The 20414-nt window shown below is 44.7% G+C and overlaps 1 protein-coding gene and 1 non-coding gene across 2 annotated transcripts in view; one reads left to right on the top strand and one right to left on the bottom strand.

Annotated features, from left to right (window-relative positions):
* clasp1a (cytoplasmic linker associated protein 1a) overlaps positions 1 to 20414 on the bottom strand; it is a 68788-nt gene that overhangs the window by 45669 nt on the left and 2705 nt on the right. Inside the window, exons 2-3 of the mRNA XM_071472471.1 lie at positions 18426 to 19136; positions 344 to 422 (exon numbers count right to left, since the gene is read on the bottom strand). Of these exons, the coding sequence (XP_071328572.1) occupies positions 344 to 422; positions 18426 to 18623 (277 nt within the window). The 5' untranslated portion in view covers positions 18624 to 19136. The remainder of the gene's footprint in view (positions 1 to 343; positions 423 to 18425; positions 19137 to 20414) is intronic.
* On the top strand, positions 802 to 925 carry LOC139615017 (U4atac minor spliceosomal RNA). The gene has a single exon (XR_011687198.1). It is a non-coding gene; the product is annotated as a U4atac minor spliceosomal RNA (small nuclear RNA).

Raw genomic sequence — 20414 nt, 5'->3', positions numbered from 1 at the left:
TGAGCCCAGGTTGAGGGCTGTATTCAAAATCTTAGGTTGCAAAGGATTATGGGTAATCTAAACTCCTGTTGTGTTAATGATTGAAACTGACTTCCTGTAACCTTCACAACATCAAATACGTCACATCTGCTTCTAAAATGTTGACCAGGCTGAGGATCTAATATCTGACCTCAAAGATATGAAGAAAGAAATTTTAGTTCAGCTGAGATTTAACTAGAAAATCAGTGGAACCACAACAGACAACAGGAAACAGTCGTTACAGTGAGAACTGGAATAAATGGCTTCTTACTCAGAAACCCGAGGCTCCATTAAGACAATAATGATGAGATTCAAAGACTCTTACCTGTTCCCACCTGGGCCCTGAATCTCTCCTGTAACCTGGTCACTAAGGCAGATAAGAGGTCCAGGCCGAGCAGAGCCACCTGGTGGAGACAACACAAAATAAAATTAGAACTACATGTCATTTCAAAATAAAATGTCTGTATAATAAACTGTGAACCTGAAGATTTGACATTCATAACCTCAGATCAAAGGAAAACAACAGCTACATCCTGCACAAGCCTGGTAACAGGCTGCATTCAAAAGCTTCTGCTGCTAAGGATTATGGGTAATCTGAACATTTTTATGTTTCTAAGCTTCTGTTGTACATTTGAGTGAACTTGACCTCCAGTAAGCTTCAACATACACATCACATGTAACGTGTGTGTTATAAGAAAATCAAACACATGTTCACTGCTGCACCATGACTGAACTCCCTCTGTCCACACTTTCATACAGAAACACCCCCCCCCCGCCCCCTCACCTGGCCTTGTCATGGGGGGAGAGCTACTCAGTGAGTGACGAGTAAGAGCAGCCCTGCCAACACCATAACAACACCTGAGCACCACTTGGGCTCCGCCCAGAGCACGGTGCAGTTTTTGGAAACTCTGAACATGTGAAAGACAGTAACAGATGTAAAGAAACAGCTGTGCTGCCACCCAGTGGTCACCTGGGACACCAGCAACAGGCCTGACGCACAGTTACACTGTCAACAACAACAACATGCTTCACAACACACAATTAGTTTCAGTCTCAGGTCTTTCCAACGTGCAGCGACACAAAGCTGCAACTTTACTCTTCTGTGTTCAGGAGCTTTCTACTCTGCAGTCTGCTGTCATCCTCGTGGGGATTTGATGCCTGGGGAGCAGGTAGTGAGTGGTGGGGGCCTGGCGTCTACAGACCTAATCCTGTGATCAGTCCCTTTGTTCTGCAACTGGAGGGAATTACAGTAATTAGACTGATGACAGGGACCAGCACAGACTGGATGAGAGGATCAGTGGAGTCTGAACCTGGTGTAAACCTCCTCAGAACCTACTCTCAGATCTAAGTCCAGCTCCTCCTCCATGCAGGAGGGCTGAGTGTGACCACCGGAGGTAAACACTCGCTCTGAGTCACAAAGGATCATGGGAACAACTGTGTTTGAGTTCAGAACCAGATGAGACACAGGACAACAGTCCAGTCCAGTCTAGTTCAGTCCAGGAGACCAGACAGGCTCCTCCTCTTTGCAGACAGGTGGCCAACCCCATTTTGCTGTCATCCACATTCAGACCCCCCTGAAAAACACACAGTGACCCCCCCCCCCCCCAATTCCCAATTCCTAAATCCTCCTACCCAGCATGCTCTGCACTCATTTCTACTCCCCCTGCTGTGCAGAATATTTCAGTTTGCTGCAGCAGACTCAGACTCTGTATGAGCAGATACTAAAGATCAGGTAACACCAGGTAACACTCACCTTCATAACAACCAGACAGGAAGTAGTTTAGAAGCATCTAGAGGTTTATCAGACTGTGGTTATTTATAACACTCAGACTGTACTTTACAACTCTGGAAACGAGAGCTGCACAACTAATCAGAATATCATCAAAATCTCAGAATGACCCAGTACACAGGAGCTTCTCTCTCTCTCTCTCTCTGAGTGAGTCCATGACACACAAACAGCAAACCTGTAGTTTATTGCTTAGTGCTTTGTAATTATGCAGCATACCTGGCCCTCTGTCCCTGCCTCCTGCTGCACAACAGTATCTGGGCTCTGATGTCTCAGACTTTTTCATAAACCCAGGTCTCTGTCTGCAGCAGCTCTGTGAAATCACACTGTAGCTGTAAATCACAAACCTGCTTCCTCTGTATCTTGTTCTGCAGAAATGGGGCCAAATACTTCAGATGCTGACATTTGTAGGTGTGTTTTTACTAGTCAGCATTAGCCTGACAAAAAGAGGACATTTTCTCCCGGTGGATGTTTGTTGGTAGCATGTTTAACAAACCGCTGCACAATATGAGACATGTGCCCATGTTTGTATATAAGAAGATGTTAGCTGAAAAGCTAACATGCTGCAGTCCTTGTAATTCTGTTACTGCTTTACACAAACACACTTTAAAATAACAGGGTCTGACTGTTTATGTCCAAATTAATTCTCGGTCTTGTTTGGAATATACAGTAAATTTTATAATGGTCGACATGAGAACACAGAACATTCAGTTTACAAAGCAAATCTATGACAAACAATGTTCAAAAAAATCCAGTTAAAGCTCCACACAGTCTAAAGGTAGATGTCCATGTGTTTGTGATTCTAAAGCAGGTCTAGGTTCTATATTAATACTGTGAAAGTATCAAAGCCTCAGTCCACAGAGAAATGCACACAGCCTGTATTCAGACACTGAGCCTTAAAACCAGCCGTCAGGACTTCTGGAACTTTGTGATGTCACAACAAAGCAGTCACCGCCCTCAGCCATGCCCCAAGCCCCGCCCACCTGGACCCACCATCCAACCTTACAGGACTTTGTTTCTCTGAGTGTTTACCTGAAATCTGCAATATTTTTATTTGATCACTCAGAAAACAGTCAGCCAATCAGAAGAGAGGCTCAGATCCTCTCTTCTGATTGGCTGACTGACCTGTTGAGAGAGGAGATGTAAAACTACACTGAGATGGTTTTTGGTTCTTAAAACCACAGATGTATCCTCTGATGGAGATCAACACTTCAGATAAAACACTGGAGAAGTTAAAACATGGAGCTTTAAAGACCTTTAAATTATACTTGAAGGCATAAAAACTGAACTGTGTCACAGTTACAGACATCGAGCAGCGACTCCCTGGAGTTAAAACGAGCTCCTTCCCTGCAGTGTAGTGATGTCAGGATTTACTGGGACACTTCGTGGATCTGAACCATGGTGAAGGAGATTTGTTTCACCTCTGCTTCTCCTGTTAAGACAAGTCAAACTATCTGTGGTGAAAGGTCTGTATCAGCATCTCGCTTAAAGAGGGAGGAGTCTTGCGTGTTCCAACACCAGCTAAGCTTCATTAGTTCTTATGAAGAACGATGCTTTGAGAAAAACTGCAGGCGATGTTATTTTACTGGAGATCATCCGTCCACAGCTTGAAAATAGTGTAATAATATTTAATCAAACACTGCAGTGAAAATAATCCAGCTATTATTACTCTACTGCACAGATGCAAACTGGAAGCCCCCCAGTTTACCCACAGCCTTCTCCAGATGGGGCAGGGCAGGTCCACACCACTCCTGACACACTGGGCCCCCTAACATGACGGGATGAGTAGGTCTGATGTTGTGGCAGCGTTCAGCAGCAGTGCTGCTATCATGTCCCTGAGGGGCGATGGCACAGAGACTCAGCAGAGTCCAGGACCCGGGTCTGAAGACCACCACCACAGGTACAGGGAACATTATGGAAGGTACACTCATACACACCAATACACACGAGGTACACTCATACACACCAATACACACCAATACACACCAATGTACACCAATACACACCAATGTACACCAATACACACCCATACACACCAATGCACACCGAGGTACACTCATACACACCAATACACACGAGGTACACTCATACACACCAATACACACCAATACACACCAATACACACCAATGTACACCAATACACACCAATGTACACCAATACACACCCATACACACCAATGCACACCGAGGTACACTCATACACACCAATACACACCAATGTACACCAATACACACCCATACACACCAATACACACCAATGTACACCAATACACACTCATACACACCAATACACACTAATACACACTAATACACACTAATGCACACCAATGTACACCAATACACACCAATGTACACCGAGGTACACCCATACACACCAATACACACGAGGTACACTCATACACACCAATACACACGAGGTACACTCATACACACCAATACACACCAATACACACCAATGTACACCAATACACACTCATACACACCAATACACACTAATACACACTAATGCACACCAATGTACACCGAGGTACACCCATACACACCAATACACACGAGGTACACCCATACACACCAATACACACGAGGTACACTCATACACACCAATACACACGAGGTACACTAATACACACCAATACACACCAATACACATCAATGTACACCAATACACACCAATACACAGCGAGGTACACCAATACACACTAATACACACCAATACACACTAATACACACCAATGTACACTAATACACACCAATGTACACTAATACACACCAATACACACTAATACACACCAATGTACACCAATACACACCAATACACACCAATACACACCAATGTACACCAATACACACTAATACACATCAATACACACTAATACACACCAATACACACCAATACACACTAATACACACCAATGTACACCAATGTACACCAATACACACCAATACACACCAATACACACCAATACACACTAATACACACCAATACACACTAATACACACCAATGTACACCAATGTACACCAATACACACCAATGTACACCAATACACACCAATGTACACCAATACACACCAATGTACACCAATACACACTAATACACACTAATACACACCAATACACACTAATACACACCAATACACACTAATACACACCAATACACACCAATACACACTAATACACACTAATACACACCAATGTACACCAATACACACTAATACACACCAATGTACACCAATACACACTAATACACACCAATACACACTAATACACACCAATACACACTGATACACACCAATGTACACCAATGTACACCAATACACACTAATACACACCAATACACACTAATACACACCAATACACACTAATACACACCAATGTACACCAATACACACTAGTCTGTTACAGTTCACTCCCTCCAAAGACATTCATGGCCGACTGGCTGCAGAGAAAACACTGAAATAAGAAGATTCTCCTCCAGACAAACTGAAACTGATACACCTCTGTCTCTAACTCTGTCTCTGTCTGTCTCCATCTGTCTTTGTCTCCGTCTCTGACTCCGACTCTGTCTGTCTTTGTCTCTAACTCTGTCTTTGTCTGTCTCCATCTGTCTTTGTCTCTAACGCTGTCTTTGTCTCCGTCTCTGACTCTGTCTCCATCTGTCTTTGTCTCCATCTCTGACTCTGTCTCCGTCTGTCTTTGTCTCTGATTCTGTCTCGATCTGTCTTTGTCTCCGTCTCTGTCTCCGTCTCTGACTCTGTCTCTAACTCTGACTCTGTCTGTCTTTGTCTTTATCTCTGAATCTAACTCTGTCTCTGTCTGTCTCCATCTGTCTTTGTCTCTAACTCCGTCTTTGTCTTTGTCTCTGTCTCTGACTCTGTCTCCGACTCTGTCTGTCTTTGTCTTTGTCTCTGAATCTAACTGACTGTCTGTCTTTGTCTTTGTCTCCGACTCTGTCTTTGTCTCTGAATCTAACTCTGACTCTGTCTGTCTTTGTCTCGGTCTCTATCTGTCTCTGTCTTTGTCTTTGTCTCTATCTGTCTCTGTCTTTGTCTTTGTCTTTGTCTCTGTCTCTGACTCTGTCTGTCTCTGACTCTGTCTCTGTCTCTGTCTGTCTCTGACTCTGTGGTTCACACTGAAAACACTAACAATAAAGCACATAAGTAACTTTGTGTTGTGATTTCTATATTAATTATAAATTAGCTCTACATTGCAGTACAAATAATGCAGCTCCTCTGTGTCCATGTCAAACATCCATCACCGTCTTTGAGGCGCAGACTCTTACCTGGCTCTTCACTTCAGTCTTCATGCATCTTTTCACAGTTTCTATTATATCACAACTGCAGCCATTAAATGAACATTGTGGAGCTTTGAACCAGCTCACACAGATCAGCTGGTAAATGATCCACGGACTCAAACTGAGAGGCTGCTTTATTCTACTTCCTTCTGGAAAAAAAAGAACCGTTGTCTCAAAATCCGCCACATATAACTGTAAACTGCAGAACGCCCTGACTGTCACTTTACACACCTGTTCAAACATGAGGGAAACAAATATTCAGACTGTGACGACTCAGACGGTCGTGTTCATCAGATTATCGTGAGACAGTTTGTGGAAGTGTTACCAACAAAGATGATGTTTGCACCAACTGCTCGACAACAACAACACGTCTGAGTCTCACCTGCTCGCCGTGATGAAGTGAAGGCACCAGGAGCGTCAGACCTCCTTAAAGGTCATCATGGTTTGGTATCATATGGTGTCTATGTGTGTGATATGCGTCAGGTCCTCTGGCTGAAAGGTGACAGCCCTAATACCTGTAGTGCTCAGATCCTGACAGAAGTGGCAACGGTATTGATTCATTGATATGATGGGTATGATTGATTCACATCATCCGGTTCCTCCTTTAATTTGTCGTCTATAAATAAACAGTCACACAGCATCTGTCAGGTGGTGTTGGGGGTGGTGTTGGGGGTGGGGGTGGAGACTGCCCCAGTGTCTGTGTGTGAGCGAACAGACGACAGAATAGAAGCTGGCTGCAGTGAGTTTGTGCTGTACAAGTGTTTCCAGTAAATCACGACAGTGTCACCACTGTGACCATTAATAAATAAAAAATGTTCAGCTTTGAAACTTTGCTCTGAATTCAGCTTTCACTGGTCTCCACACCAGCAATGGTCAAACTCTGCTGCAGACTGATGACTGATGCTGGAGCTTTGTCACTGTCCTGTCTGCAGGATGTGAGGCTGTAATGATGAGGCTGATGACCATGGACACCTCCAGGCTTTCTCCCTCTTCCACTAACGTGGTAAAATGTCTTCATACTGCATGTGTTTGTAGCCTCAGCCAGAACGCATCAGACCCTGTGTGATGAAACGCAGCTGAATACAGGAGCTGCAGCCTCCACAGCCGCCAGACTCCAGACAGACTGACCCGCTCTGCCTGTGGCACAGACAACATCCAGACGGTCCTGGAGATAGTTTCTGTCAGATGGTAGAAAAGGAAAAGAGACTGAAACGTAAACAAGGAAGCAGAATCAGACAAACTGTTCTTTAACCCAAGACTCCCGCTGTGTCCTAGAGGTAGAGATGTGGCCGACCACGGGACAGGCAGTGACGTGAGCCGAGGCGCTCATGAGTCCCATTCACCACGGGTGGAGGACTAAAAACAGCAGCAGCCACTGACCACACTGCAGAAAACACAGACCCTAAAATCTGTATTCTGGTCCCTACAAAGATGTCAGACCCCATGAACATAGTAAAACACGAGCATGTCTGTGGGCTGAGGGTCAGTCTTTGAGTCTGAGTGTGTCAGACAGACCCTGACATGGCGCCGCCAACAGGATGGAGGAGGACGTCACTCTGCTGGACAACAACAGTCTGAGTCCAAGTGGCAGCAAACTAATGTGTTGACAGCTGACTCAGGTCGTCATGGTGACTCTACGGCACAGGAGTGGTAGTTAGTGTGGGACTGTCAGAGGTCACAGAGAGGGGAGGGTCACAGAGAGGTCAGACACGTGTTTACCGGTGGTTTACTGGGACGAAGAGGAGCTGAGAACCATTTCTGCAAATACAGAGCGAATCAAACAGACGTCTCCACATTAACGACTGTCAGACAGTGTGAGACCAACAACATCAACACTGTCACTGTGTCGAGGTGCTCGACGGATAAAGTTTATTATCAATCTTTCACACATGTATCAGAACAACATTTTATGAAACACCATGTGTGTTGTGTGACAGTATATGGCTCTGCTCTTCAGGTTCTGTCACCTACATATAAATCTAGATTCATATCAGTGACAGTGAAATGACAGTGATGATACGATCTCATCATGTTATTGATCAGAACTTTCCTGCTGTCACAATGCAAAGATTCTGAGCAAACAGTTTTTAAAAACTAACAAAATAAGTCATTAAAATGTTTGTTGTCTTGTGTGATGCATTAGAGTAAATGCTGTTTTAATTTGTAATGTGCAGTTTTGTATACCTTCACCATACTGTGGTAACAACACTGAGCTGCAGGGCTGACCATCCCTGACGTCATCATCACCTGGTTCCCTCCACTAACAGCCAATAGGATTCCTCCGCTATGTTTTGGATGATTAGAGAAAATCAGCAACAGTTTCTGACCCTGACAGGTTTGGTTCAGGAGGATCATCTTCACTAATGACTCCACTTTCTGATGTTTGAAGCCTAAACACAACCAGCAGCAGTAAAAAGCTCATGTTAGGCTCTAAACCAACGACACCACGGTCACATGACTTCACCGTCACCACCACTAACCTTCAGCCTTTAGTCTGATTCAGCTCTGAGCTCTTCTACAGAAGCCTTTCCTCTGACAGAGTTAGTGACAGTTTGTAGAAACACAGTGAGGCTGTAAAGGTGGACTGGTGAGGGGGTCGGTTTCATGTTGGACGTTTAACGTCCCCAACAACCTCTGTCGTCTCATTTAGTCTCTTGTTAGCAACCGGCCTTTTTTAACAGACAGCTGCTCAAATTACCTCCTTATTTCAGAGTATCAGATGAGCGCTTTAATTATGAAAATCAAATCCCAACTAATCATGAACAAAGACAGGGCTTGTTGTGGGAGGAGAACAGTAGCGAGGCAGCTCGCAGGAGTCATGTGGTTTGTGTTTCCAGGCGACATCACTCAGAGGAAACACGTCACCTGTGAGGAGGAGAATCTGTTGACTGCTCGTGTTTCATAGTGACCACTGTACATTACGTACAGGTGAAACAACTGTTCACATCAACACTTAAAGCTCCACACAGTCTAAATGTAGATGTTCATGCGTTTGTGATTATAAAGCAGGTTCAGAAATTGAGCCTTAAAACCAGCCGTCAGGACTTCTGGAACTTTGTGATGTCACAACAAAGCAGTCACCGCCCACCTGGACCCAACATCCAACCTTGCAGGATTTGGTTTCTTTGAGTGTTTCTCTAAAATCTGCTATATTGGAATTCACTCATCAACAAATCACTGTGTCAAATCAACAGAGTCCAGACTGTTGATAATAAAGCAGGTGAAAGATGATTCATGTTGGATTCAAATAATCACATCTCCTTTATTCAGTTATACATATATTATAAAGTAAACAAACTGATGATATGACAGAATCATAACAACAGCTGACTGCAATAAATGCTCTGTTAGCTGCTAGCTAGCATGTAGCTAACTGTTCATCTGCCTCAGCCTGTTTCCCTGTGATATGAAGGCAGTCAGGACGTTTGTGGTTTCTGTGGCCCACAGTGCTCACTCTGGACCATGACAGCACATCAGCTGTACCATCCTCTCTGCAGCTTCCTTCCTGGGCTCTGCTGACTCAGCAGAACAAAGCGCCTCACTGATAACATGACACAATGTTAGTGCTCCAGTGGAAAACAGAGTCCTACTGGGCTGTTGTCTCATCGCACGCTCGGAGGGCGACGTGTACCTGTGCAGGTGCCAGGAGGAGTCAGAGGAGCAGGCCACTGTCACTGAAGTAACTTCACTCACTGACCTACAAATATGTGACTTTCCAACAACAGAAGTGCATTAAAAACTGAGTTCACTGAGCTCAACTTCTGCAGCAACACAACAACAGCAACAACATGTGTTAATCAAATACATGTAAGCACTTGTTCCTGTGAGATTCCTTATGAACTGTAACAGCAGATTTCTCATAAACAAACGGTTGATCATGTCTCATTATAAACCACTGTGCAGTGTTTTAGCTTCTGACCAGCTTTCCTGGACCTGCAGACCCAGACGAGCGTCGTTAACATGTCCACCAATACTTAGTCTGCACGTTATGTCAGTGTAGTGGAGACTGACCAATCAGAACACAGCATAGTTCTCTGATTGGTTAAACAGGATGTATTGTTAATGCAGTGTGATGACATTCATTCATTCATTAGCTATACTGCTTATCCTTTTATGGTCGCAGGAGGCTGCAGCCAATCCCAGATGACACTGGTGGTGCAAGGTGCGACACCTGGACACGTCACCAGTCTATCACAGAGCTGACACATGGAGACAAACAACCATTCACTCTGACAGGGAGGAAGCCAGAGGAAACCAGCTGTCTGCAGTTCGAACACAGAACCCTCCTGATATGAAGCTCTTCGGGTTCAACTCTGTGTCTGTTTTCTATCAATATGTTGCTTTATCAATAAACTAGAAGGGAGATGTGGAAAACAAGTATTACAGTCTAACAGGAGGTAAACAGGTCACACCGGGGTGGACTGGTCTGTGTTGACTGTCAACTTCATTCCTCAGGGAGGAGGAGCCAGTGTCCCCTCTGCCGGGGCAGGACTGACCCAGTCGCTGGAGGAGAGGCTGTGGTTGTCTGACATCAGGAAGGAAGAGGCCACGCGCCTGGTTACGACACCAGAGGACAGGAAGCTGCAACGACAACATCACTGACAGGTTGCTGAGCACACACAGTGCACAGTGCACGAGGCCGAGGCCGTCCGGGTAAAGTACTCACTGAGGCTCAGATGATGTATAATAATCATCAGTGGATGGTGGAGTGACTCCTGTTCATGCTCGACCACAGATCTGAATGTGGTGCAGGTTGTGTTTCCGTGCAGTAAGTCACCATCATGACTGAAGCGTGTTAAATTCACAAACATGTAGCTGATCACTTCATCTTCTGCTCGTTTTCTAAGCCAGCAGAGATTTAACAGAAAATGGGGGGGGGGGGGGTGCAGACAGAGTGACGCAGCAGTAGAAGAGCTGAGAGGTAAGAGACACACACACACACACACACACACACACACACACACACACACACACACACACACACACACACACACACACACACACACACACACACAGTCAGTGTTGTGATGAAAACATAACTGACGGTCAGCTGATTGATCCCTGCAGGGTCTTTACTCAGACAGACCTCCACTGTCTTTTTTTTTTTGGGGGGGGGGGGGGGGGGGGCACTGGGAAGTCAGTGAACTACATGAGTATACAAACCTTCAGGTGTTACCTCACCTACCTCACCTGATGGTGGAGGTGGCGGGGAGATATGGCCGCTGTATTCCCTGCTCTTCTTCAACTCATTCACAACTCATTCACTTCTTCAACTCACCCCCCCCCCCCCCCCAGGAATCTGAGCCTCAGTCTGGACTACAGCTTTCCTCCAGTTCATGATGCTTTTCTAGGATGGAAAGTCCTGGCTATCACACGCCCACATCCACCCCCTTGTACCCATAATGCCTTGTGGTTCTGGCTCAGAGACGCCAGCACAAACAAACAAACAAACAAACCTCTGTACCATTTCTGTATTTTCCTACAATCACTCTCCTTTTCCCTTCACGCAGATTTTCTAGCTTTAATCCAGAGACACAACAACAGAACTGAGGTGCTGGAGTGTGTTGAATATTTTACAAGCTTAACAAAACTGTTAATAATGAAGTTTGTAGTGAGGTCTGTCTGATTTTACTTCCAGGCCACATTTGTCTTTGATTCAGTGAGTTCAGTTAAATCAACCTGACTGGGTTTGACCTTTGACCTGAATGGGGTGAACTGAAGAACCATGACGACAAAGTAAAACCTCCCTCTAACGCTGCATCACCACATTTATCCCAACTGTTACTAAACCATCTGAACTTCTTCTTCTTCTTCTTCTTCTTCTTCTTCTTCGTTTCAACGTTCTTCACAGATTAATCTGCTTCATGCGAGTCATCGTCACGTTTTGTTTTTTTTGTGGACTGAAACAACCGATTCCTTCTTCACAAAGATCTGTCTATATGCAGATTAAACTACAATAACACTTAATAAAACAAAACAATCCTGGACTAGTCTGTGAAATCCAGACCATTATCTGTGTCTGCACAGTTTAAACTCACAGATCTCAACACCATTAATACATCTGAGGCGTCACATCAAGATCCAAACATCACTTCCTGAGAAAGGGACAGAAATAGTCACAACACTGAGTCAGTGTCAGAAAGTGAAGAGACAGGTTGATACAGGCAGGAGCTAGCTGTTAGCATGCTAACACCAGTAGAAGGAAAGATGTGATAGGGACAAGAGTTACCACTGGTGTTTGTCTCCACCTCTGGAGACGGATTGATACTGATCTCACAACATTTCTTCTAAACAGCTGCTAATGCTAACGTTAGCTATGTAGCAAAATAAAGACTTACATATAGCTCCTCCTCCTTTCTGAGGAAACTGATCAAGAATAAATGGATCTGTCCCTTTAACCAGATCAACACCAAATTTAACATGTCTTTCCCTGGACCAGGACCTGTCCCTCCAACAAGTACAAAATTAAAATATATTTTAAAAAAAAAAAACAGCTGAAATGTGGCACTGCAGGGAAACATTAGCTTAACTGAGGAAAAAGGAAAAAAAGCCTTGAGTTGAGCAGATTAAATAAGAGCAGATTATGATTGAGGTCAGTGCAGCAAAGTGTCCCACCACCGGACTGTGAGACTGGCAGCAGTGGGAGGGATTTACCGCTGCTGGTGAGGAATCATTTCTATACACAGTGAGATCTGTACATACACAGGGAGAGACTGCAGCCAGTGGGAGGAAACAAAATTTGGGGGGGGGGGGGGGGGGGGGGACGACAAGAGGACAAGAGGAGCACAAAGATGGACGGAGAGAAACAGGACAGAAAACAGAGATAAAGACCAGCTGGTCTGGATCCAGGTGCTTTAACTTGGTCCCTCCAAGTATCAGATCCACCACTGTCTGCACTCCTCCTCCTCCCCACCACCTCCACCACCTCCTCCTCCTCCTTCTCCTCCTCCTCACCAGTGCTCCCTCTCTAACCATTGCTGCGTCATTAACAACATGGCGCAGCCCTGCTGCCAGGCTGGCTCCACTGTACACACACACACACACACACACACACACACACACACACACACACAGCTCTATATTCCTGCAGCACTCACACCCACCACAGATAGAAAGCTTCACTGTACATCACACAACTAACCAACCAACTAACTAAGTGGTTTTGATTCATTATATAAAATTAGACCTTACAGATTTTCTCCTCCCTGTTAAATGAATGTTGAGTTTGAGTTCATGTTTTCCTGTCGGGAGTTTACATGTTGACTCTGTGGTTTTTCTCCAGCAGCTCCAGAAACATGCAGGTCAAGTAAACACTGTGTATGTGTTCGCTCTGCAAAGCATGCTGGGACAAAGCCTCAAACATCTACATGAAAGTTAGATGTGTCTTTGTAGCAAACATTAAAACTGACCTACGTTGAATTCTGCAGCTGAACAACTGATTCCTCTTCCACCTTCTGCTGATGCACTGACCACACAACGTCAGCTCACACTGTTTTCTCTTTTCAGCACAATCATGTGACAATATTTCAAGATCAATCAGAACTAAATTAATTATTATTATCCTCGTAGAATTTTATATTGTTTTTCAGTAGCAGTCAAAATGAAGGTTTACAGTTCAACAGCCTTTAATTAAATCTTTAGGTAATATAATCTCATACTTCAGTGGTCTGCACTACAAGACCCACAACTCAGGTTCTGACAGATAAACATATATTTACTGTTTAGATCAATGACTCAGTGTTACACAACAAGCCTAACAACAGCACTGTGCTCAGCTACAACCAAACCACGATCAGAGCAACACCAGCAACAAACAACAAATACAATCTGGTTTATTTATCATGAAATATTATTATATTATTATGTCATTATATCAGTGAATCACACAGCTCTATGGAACCACAGCTGCACAAAACAAATGCTCCACAACACAACACATGCATGGTGCTGGTTGTTTCATTCATAACTGAAGTACTAATACTTCACTCATAGTTTCTCATAACCAGGTTCACTGACAGAACCTGGTTCAGGATTAACGTTTAACGTGGGACCGTTCAGGGATCCAAAGTCCACAGGAAGTGGATCTAAACCTTCACTTGGACAAACATTACACACAAGCTCTGTGTCCTCATACAGAGCTCTGCAACAGGACAGCTGTGGCTTTCTATACATATGTGTGTGTGTGTACATACACACAATCAGCTGTTCAATGTTGATTAATACAAAGTATCAGCAGAAAGGTTTGGACAAAGGTTACAGAGGCTCCTGTGTTTGTGTCGCTGTCATTAAAACACACACACACACACACGCACTCCAGCCATGTACTAGTTCTAAACACAGTCTTGTTTATTATTATTATTATTATTATCATTAATAATAATAATAATACTAATAATAATAATAATACAGGACTTGATTGGAATCAGGGCCGTAAACCTTGACCATCCCTACATTTCTGTTTGTAAGAGAAAAAAACTGAGAGTGAGATAATAAGTTAAAGCTTTAACCCAACTGATTGTCAGAGTGACATCCTCTCATCCTCTCATCCTCTCATCCTGAAGGTGGACCACAGTCACATTAACAGCTGATGAATGTCAAACGTCTCCTTCCTTCATCGGCTGCTTTGTTTGCTTCAGTGTCCTGTTGAGACGTTATATTCTGCCTCGGGCAACAGGAACAGACTTTTATGAGTGATGTCATCCAGCCGCACCCTCGAGCATTTAGCTGCCTCAGTGTTTACCACCAATCATCTGTCCAGTCTTTGATGATGTCAGCAGGTCAGTTGTCCCCCACAGACTCACTGACACGACATCCTGACACCAACCAAAGGCCGTGACTCTTCTGTCCCTGCTCATTTTCTTTGTGTTGCTGCAGTTTCAGAACTCAGAAACAGCCTCATATGAAGACGCCTCTGTACATCAGCCCTGGTCCTGTGAACGTCGGGCCGCTCCGCACAGACATGGCTGAACAACACCGCAGGCGGCACCAGGTTGTCTGAGCACTCTTCAATGCTCACCAACCTGGAAACTGGTCCTGCCAGACTGGATTTATGTAGTTAGGAAACCAGCTCGGCTCCCGGGCTCAGCTCTGCACGGGCAGAGATGAAAATGATGGAGGGAGGAGGGGACATGATGGATGCTTCCTGACACAGGCCTAACTGGTCTCCTGGAGGTGGGAAAGGTGTTAAAAAACAGAGGAATGGGGTGGGGGCGGGGGGGTGCAAATCACTTCCTTGTTTACTGTTTGTTTACTGGTGTTTTGTGGTCTGCAGAGTTAAACTCAGCACTAAATCTGTCAGCAGTGACTCCACCTGAGAGCTCTGTCACACAGGAGCCCGTCTGAGTCAAACGTTGATTAAATCTAAAATATTCTGTCTTGTTTTCTGAGACTGATTAATTTAATTCTCTGGAAGGCCTCATCATATTCTGTTGAAGTCAAAGGATGAACCGCATTCGTCATAAATGACCTGCGGAGGAGGCAGCTCCCTTTTTATTTGATGGTCTATTTGTTCTGAGGTCATAAGATTCTGTTGTTGAATCCTGCGTCACTGCAGTGGGTCAGTGCCGTTAGCCCGGGGACTGAAGCTTGTTGTCCTGTGGTGTCGTCTGAGCCGGGTCAGATAACAGCAGAAAATGTGATGAAAATGCAACTGATTTATTAAAGGCATGTGACCAGGCGTGCTGAATGTGATCACACAGGAGGAGGGGGGCGTGGTCTCTGCGTGACATAGTACCGGAGGACAAAGGAAACTCGTCAAGCAGACACAAAAAAAACACAACTACCAGTCTAAATATAGAGGCTGCAATTATCTGCACAACTATCGGAGTGGATTCAGTGTGTTTCCTTCGCAGCACCACACCTCCGTAATGAGCCAATCATCAGGCGTACGCCGTCTTGTTCTGAGTCAGTTTAGCAGCTGAAACGTGGGCGGTGGCTTGACACAGCCCGAGCTGGACGGACACACAGAGGGAGATCACTCTGGAAAAATGACAATTGTATGAAGAGCTGTCCATCCACAGTGCACACACTGTATGTAAATGAATCATTAGATCGCTCCATTTAGAAACAATTGAAACAGCCTGGAAACAGAAACCAGTGACGTTCACGCTCTCTGCTCATTTAGACAAAGGTATTTCCACGAGTTTCAGTCTCCTCACAGTCTCTTCTGTTCAGAGCTGGGAACAGACTTCCACCGACCAAAGGGTTTGATACTACTAAGGATGGAAAACTGCCTTGTCATTTGATTTTTAAGAATTAAATGAGTTAATCTCACCAGCAACAATGAGCCAATCACCATGCAGCATGCTCGGACCAAGATCTAATAAGGCTGGTGATTGGCTGTTTATTTAGCTGAGCTTGAGATGCAAACATATAGTGATGTTCAACACAAAAGGTTTGAAACTTCCAAAAGCAACAACATACAAATGCAAAATGTCCTCTCTATGCACTCCTGCTGGAGACTCGACACGATGCTAAGGTCCAGGATGTACAAGGAGGAGGGGGGGGGGCAGTCAGCTCCCCTCTACAGACTGTGTAACAATCCACTGTTTATCTGAACACTAAAGGTACGTGTTGTAAAGGAAGCACACTGTTTGACTGGATGCTACACTGCAGACTGTAAAGCTCTTTTCCTTAAACAGTTGCCTGGTATTAGAGGTGCCCCCCCCCCCCCCCCAAACCTCCATTTATGGCGAATGAATCCATCACCCCCACCCCCTTCTCTCTCTCTCTCAAACTAAATACTTTCCACATTAGTTACCAAGTGATGGGCTTGGCCTGTGCTGAGGATACAGCCTGTGGTGGGCTCCCAGCAGCACCACACAGAGCCGCTGAGCGGAGAGAGGCTGACGAAGAGGACACGTCTCACCTGCTCCCGACAGGTCGCCACACTGACTCACATGAGCCTCTACAAGAAAGGACGCATGTTTTCCACCTGTACTTACAACAGGAAACAGTGAAGAATCATAAAACGCAGACATAAAACAAACTGTTGGAACAATGTGGGGGGGTTTGTCTACAACATCAAGTATTGACTCCTCAGTCAGAAGCCCCATATCTGCCAGCTCTGGCCTCCCAGCACCCCTTCATCTGAGCTGTACCCAGGCCAGATCCAATTAAGCCCTCTCTTGCTCCATGTCCTCAACTTACATTTCAATGTGTCTGTGCCAGATTTCTGAGAGCAAAAACACAGGGGTGCAGCAATTGTGGTAATCTGCAGCACACAGAAAGCACAACTTAGCACCACAGACCCGAGACTGCAAAGACTAGGAGAAAAAAACACTGAGCTCCAGTATGTAGGGCATCAGGGGCAGGCCCAGCTTTGTTCAGACAGAGAGCTCTGACATTTTTGGGCACACACGGAGCGAAAGCAGCATATTCCCACATGAAATCAGAGCTTTAGTAAACAATGTGTTCTCACAGTCAGGACAGAGGAACCTGTGGTGGGCACTGAGAGAACTGCTGACGTAATCAGGACTCAGGGTCAAATAAAACTGCCCCAGATTGAACTCCACAATAACGCACAATCAATCACAGAAGAAGAATGTGAGCCACACTGGAGCGAAACAATAATGTTATGAGCCTTGAGCTGCCGGAGAACATGAACAGTCAAACTAAACAGAGGTCATTATATGGCTGCACAATGAAATGGAAGTGCTGTCTAAACAAAGAGGAAAGAAAAGAGCAACGTGCTCACACTGTAACACAGTTGTTCCGCCTGAAAACAGCCTTTATCTAACTGACTGATTTTTAAATCAGAGACAGTTAAAGCTCCATCGAGTCTAAAGGTAGATGTCCATGTGTTTGTGATTATAAAGCAGGTCTAGGTTCTATATTAATACTGTGAAAGTATCAAAGCCTCAGTCCACAGAGAAATGCACACAGCCTGTATTCAGAAACTGAGCCTTAAAACCAGCCGTCAGGACTTCTGGAACTTTGTGATGTCACAACAAAGCAGTCACCACCCTCAGCCACACCCCAAGCCCCGCCCACCTGGACCCACCATCCAACCTTGGAGCGGACAAAATATGGACCTTTAAAGCAAAGTTAGTCTGAAGCCTTTGAATGAGCCGTGACAGACGCGTCCTAATAAACAGAAGGAAAAACTAAACACTCGCTCTTCCATTAATGAGAGTCAGTCAGTCCACAGGACACAGGAACTTTCAGTGGGTGACGACTTATTCACTGAGGATAAAAAGGCCTGAGTGCAGAAATGCACACTAGTCTCAAACAGATTGGAAATATGAAATCATAAAAAGGTATTTATCTGCAGCAGAGGTTCCAACACTTTCCCATAATCCCTGCTCTACTGCCTCATGAATAGAGTTTACCTTAAAGTTGCTGGAGTTGACCCAGGAGCTGGCGATGCCGTCCACCATCTTGTCCAGTGCCGTCTGATCCTGCTCCAGGTCGTAAGACTTCTCCTTGTCCAGAATGTAATCGATGATCTCTTGTCCGACCTGCAGCCGTCGGCCCATGTCCTTCTGCAGGACCTGGGCCAGGCAGTTCTCCATGCTGGGCTCCATCATCCTGGACTCTGATTAACAACCCCCCGGCTTCCTCAGTCTGCCTCTGGCTGGCTACTAGCAATCCTCCAATGCTCAAAGCAGCGGGAATGACAGCCAAACACTAAGGAGCCCCACCTGCTGAGAATGAGGCTGGTTGACCCGGAAAAGGGAGAAAATAGAAAGAGCCAAGTGTACACAGTCTGCTTGTATTTTTTTATACCCAGGGACAGGCCTTCTTTCTGTGCCAAGTGCTAGCACGCTAGCAAGCTAGTGGCCGTGCCCTAGGGATGGATGGAGCAGGGCTTGGGGAATGGCAGCAATGCAGCATGTGTGTGTCTGGACAGCAGCTGGGGAAAGTTTACTACACCCTCCCACTTGGGTTTTTTCCTCTTCTTTCCTTAGAGGAGTCTGAGCCAAACCGCTACAGCAGGGTGGAAGAGGCGGCTCAGGCGAGCAGGAGGCAGCGAATGGAAACGGATGGAGAGGACGAGCTTAGAGATCCATGTCTTGTCCCGGGATCTGCCCTGGGGAGCCCTAGAGGAGCAGAAAGGACTGAGAGTCAATTCATTATCAAATATCTTAATTTAAATGAGAAGAATATATCACTGTGAATTAATCTCACAGTTTCAAGCTGTAAATAAAAGGAGAGCAGTTAATCTACCAGAATTAACCTGATATAAATGATGCAGCCAACCTGCAGATTATTTTGTGATTATTAGAAAACAATAACAAAGAAAAGGTTAAAATCAAGCTTAACTTGTGTATTCAAATTGTTTATTTTGCAAGATATTAACTTTACTGCCACAAAGAGGAGCAGTAAATCCCCATATTTGTAGGGCTGGGTGCCAAACTTTTATGGACTGAGCACATTTGTTTGATATATTGAGGATCAAAAACTGCTTTGTCATTCAACACCTGAGGAGTAAATGAGTAAATCTCATCAGTGTCAGTAAGCCAATCAGCACACAGCATGCTTGGACCAAGATCTAATAAGGCTGGTGATTGGCTGTTTATTTACACAAATGAAATGAAACTGAGCTCAAAAATAAAACTTAAGTAAAATTAAATGTGTACTTAAATGTTTATTGTAATTTTCTTTTTGTTAAAATGGATTTGATAAAACTGGAATAGAAAAAAGTCTCAGAAGAGTCTGTGTTTGAATCAACTGAACAACACTGATCAGATAATGTTTGGCATATTGTTTGAAATGGTTTAAATGGTAATTGAATCAATTACCAAAATAGTTGCTGGATATTTTTCTGTTAATCGATTAATCAATTAATAAAAAAATGGATTGTTCCAGCTCTATCCGACAGTGCGTTATGAGAAGACAGGTTCCTGTTCCGACCTGCACACAGCTCTGACCTCCACCTCATCCAGCACCAGGCTGGATGAGGTGGAGCCATATGTGATATCTTTCATCAGATCAAAAATACTTCCTTTTTTTTGCAGTTTGCACAGTTGCTGCCAAGTCTGACCCTCATTTCACTGCTGTGCTTACTGTGCATGAGACAAATAAAAGAAATAATATCATGATATTATTGTTTATCACAGTATTTGGGCCAGACTGTATTACAATATTAGATTTTGGATATTGACCAAACCTATCCAACACCTTTGGGATGAACTGGAAAGCTGACTGTGAATCAGACCTTACTGCCCAATATTATTGACAAACCTCACTAATGCTCTTACAGCTGAATGGAGGCAAATCCCTGCCCCCAGCTTCCAAAATGGGGTGGAGGGCTTTTCCAGAAGAGCCGAGGCCACCACAGCAGCAGATACACCGTCATGGTTTAGGAGTGAGATGTG

Source organism: Trachinotus anak, unplaced genomic scaffold, assembly GCF_046630095.1.
Source record: "Trachinotus anak isolate AG129_WGS33_773 ecotype Australia unplaced genomic scaffold, CSIRO_AGI_Tana_v1 ptg000039l, whole genome shotgun sequence".
NCBI lineage: Eukaryota > Metazoa > Chordata > Actinopteri > Carangiformes > Carangidae > Trachinotus > Trachinotus anak.
This window is presented reverse-complemented; position numbering and strand designations above follow the sequence as displayed.